Raw genomic sequence first — 2,908 nt, forward strand, 5'->3', positions numbered from 1 at the left:
TTAAATAAGTTATTTTAATTAATAATTATATTAATTTAGTGAAAAGGTTGTAGTAGTTTAATCGATATGCTGTGGTTAAAATAATAAATAAAAGGCAGGTAAAGGTATAAAATGAGTGTACATACACGACATGAAAGTGTAGGTTTATCATCTTAAGAAAGTGTAGGTTTATCGTTTTTGGAGAAAGAAAGGAACATCGATAAAAAAACCATTTTATATTAATATGAAAAATAAAAAAAGAAAGAATGACATAATAATTAGATTAGGGTTGCTTACCTTGACGTTTGGTAGATATGTGCTTCCTACCAACAACACCTGAGGCATATTATTGTTGTTTGGGTCTGAAGAGAGTATGAAAAGTTAATTGGAGCATATGGTTGGAACATCTTGGTCCATTTTTGATAGAAGGAAAACATATTGGTCCATTTTTGATAGAAAAAGTGTTTTCTTTGGGTGGGTTCTGTCTAAAACAAGAAATACATACGAGAGTCCTTTTCATACGTAAAAGTTAAAAATGAATACGTCAGGGTCTGTCTGGTTTATAAGAGTGATGATGTGATTTGTTATGAGAAATTAGCGTAATAATTAGATGATAAAATGACATTGATTAAGATATAAGAATGGTAATACAAGAAGAGTACAAAGAAAAAGAAAGAAAAGACAAATATTAAAGAGACAGTGAAGGAGGAAAAGAAGACAGAGAGAGACAAAGGGCCCTTATTTACCTACGTTGTGGTTGTGGTGGTAAGACTGGGCAGGAAGAAGAAGGAAGAAGCAAACAGTAGTACGCAGGAACTATGAATGAAAAGAAAGTTTTAGATTACACGTTTGGGAAGAATATGGAGAGGATTCCTCTTGTGCACTGTGAGTCCAGGATCTGTCAAAACATCCAAGTCATCTGGTTTCATTCCATTTGGCAGTTCCCAATCGAAGGAGTTCAGAAGATTGGCAAGAATGAGATCCAACGACGCAATCGCCATAGGCATCCCAGGGCAAACTCTTCGCCCAGAACCAAAGGGAAGAAACTCGTAATCTGTCCCTCTGAATGTTATGTTGCTATCCATGAACCTCTCCGGATAATACTCAAATGGGTTCTTCCAGTTGTTTTCGTCCTTATGGATGGCCCAGGCATTCACGTACAATGTTGTCTTTGCAGGAATTTCGTAACCTCCTATGACGCAGTCCTCGTTTGTTTCTCTCTGCACCAGAATTGGCCCCGGTGGATAGTATCTGAATGTCTCTTTTATCACCGCCCTCAGATACGGCAGATTCTGAACATCTTCATCGTCCAGAAATTCTTTTCCATTTGCCTTTCCCCTTATTTCATCTTGAAGTTTCTTCATCACTCTCGGATTCTTTAGTAGGGCTGTCATATTCCACACCAAGGAGGCCGAGCTTGAATCTGTTGATGCTAGAAGCAAGTCCTGAACACACAACATAACATAAAGTTAGTTAGTTAGTTATATTTGGTGAGTTACGGAAAAAGTACGCATGCATCCATGTTGTATGTTGTTAGGGAAATAATAAATGAGAAGAAGACAAAGGAAACAAACCATGAGGATGGCCTTGACGACGTCGTCTGTGAGTTCGATGGAACTGGTACGCTGCTTCTGAAGTTGAAGAATGATATCGGTGATGTCTTGGTTCTCTGGAGAGACGACTCTCTTGGGATCAAGGTGTTCATCAATGGCGTCCTGGAAGAAGGAATCAACCTCCTGGAAAATGGCACGAAGACGAGCCTTCTTTCCGGTGACAGTATCGATCCAACCCAAGGAGGGAATGAAATCAGAGAAAAAGAAGGCAACCATCATCTCTTGGCACCCTTTGAGAAGGGAATAGAATCTACTCCCATCGGCTTCGTTATCTTCGTAGCTTCTCCCGAACAGAATTCTACATATGATAGTGCTTGTAAGAGAAATGGTGGCTTCTGTGAAGTTGTAAAGCTTTCCGGATGAAGCGTTTCTGGATATTCTTTTCATCATATCCTTCAACTCACTGTGTCTGATGGGTGAAAATGTTGAGACCTGTTTCTGGCTGAGGACATTGAGGACGCAAATCTTTCTGATCTCTCTCCAGAACTCACCGTATGGAGAGAAGATAACATCGTAGCCTTTGAAGAAGAGGGTTTGTTGGCCAAGTAGTTTAGGTCGTCCGCAGCACTCGAGGTCACGGTCTTTCAACACCTCTCTGGCCAATTCAGATGTACAAACAGCAATGGCTTTCCTTGATCCAAATCTAAGGGAAACGATGGGTCCGTATTTCTTTGACAGTTCCCACAGTTGCAGATGAAGAGTGGTACTGTCCACCGAGAGAAGGTTCCCTACTATGGGAAGCCCTCTTGGACCAGGTGGAAACTTTGAGTTCTTCCCCTTCCGGTTTTGGAAAAAGATTAACAGAAGAAGAGGAAGAAAGAGGCATGCAACTGTTACAAGTGGTGAAACCATTCTGAAAGACCAAAAGGTGCAAGACCAAAGAGGTGCAAGAAAACTGGTCTGGAAGTAAAACACTCCTTCCTCACCCTTATATCATGCTTCACACCCCCTTGCCCCTACAAAATGACAAACCATCATTAAATGTTTTCATAATATTAAAATTGTTCTGTAAAAATAAATAATTGTCCATGCACAATTATGCATGCATGGACCAACCCCGTTCTATTATGTTCTGTTCTGTTATTTCCAACTACTGCGTCTCAACATCACTCATTCACTTTAATTCAATTTTACTTATCTTGCCCTCTCCTCTGTGTACCAACCTCTTCACACCAACAAAAACATCTCCTCCATGTGAGTTACGTTCATTTCTATTTTTATCTTTTATATAATATATCTTTTTCAATTATTTATTCTTCACTTTCTCACGTGTTAATAAAATTGGGGACCACCCCAACTACCAGAACGGAGCTTCA

General features: G+C 39.6%; 1 protein-coding gene across 1 annotated transcript; it reads right to left on the reverse strand.

The window, feature by feature from the left end:
* Positions 1 to 579: 579 nt before the first annotated feature.
* LOC114165984 (cytochrome P450 83B1-like) lies at positions 580 to 2,506 on the reverse strand. Its single transcript, XM_028050630.1, has 2 exons — positions 1,554 to 2,506; positions 580 to 1,424 (listed from the first exon to the last, which is right to left on the reverse strand). Exons 1-2 carry the CDS (start codon positions 2,442 to 2,444, stop codon positions 816 to 818), a joined length of 1,500 nt encoding a protein of 499 aa, XP_027906431.1. The 5' UTR covers positions 2,445 to 2,506; the 3' UTR covers positions 580 to 815.
* Between the last annotated feature and the right edge of the window lie 402 nt (positions 2,507 to 2,908).

This window comes from Vigna unguiculata, chromosome 10, assembly GCF_004118075.2.
Source record: "Vigna unguiculata cultivar IT97K-499-35 chromosome 10, ASM411807v1, whole genome shotgun sequence".
In the NCBI taxonomy this organism is placed as follows: domain Eukaryota; kingdom Viridiplantae; phylum Streptophyta; class Magnoliopsida; order Fabales; family Fabaceae; genus Vigna; species Vigna unguiculata.

Excerpts from the sequence above, each read along its gene's own strand:
- LOC114165984 (XM_028050630.1), bottom strand. The coding sequence starts at position 2,444 with ATGGTTTCACCACTTGTAACAGTTGCATGCCTCTTTCTTCCTCTTCTT. Across the intron at positions 1,425-1,553 it reads TCGTCAAGGCCATCCTCATG|GACTTGCTTCTAGCATCAAC; the intron begins GTTTGTTTCCTT and ends TTGTGTGTTCAG.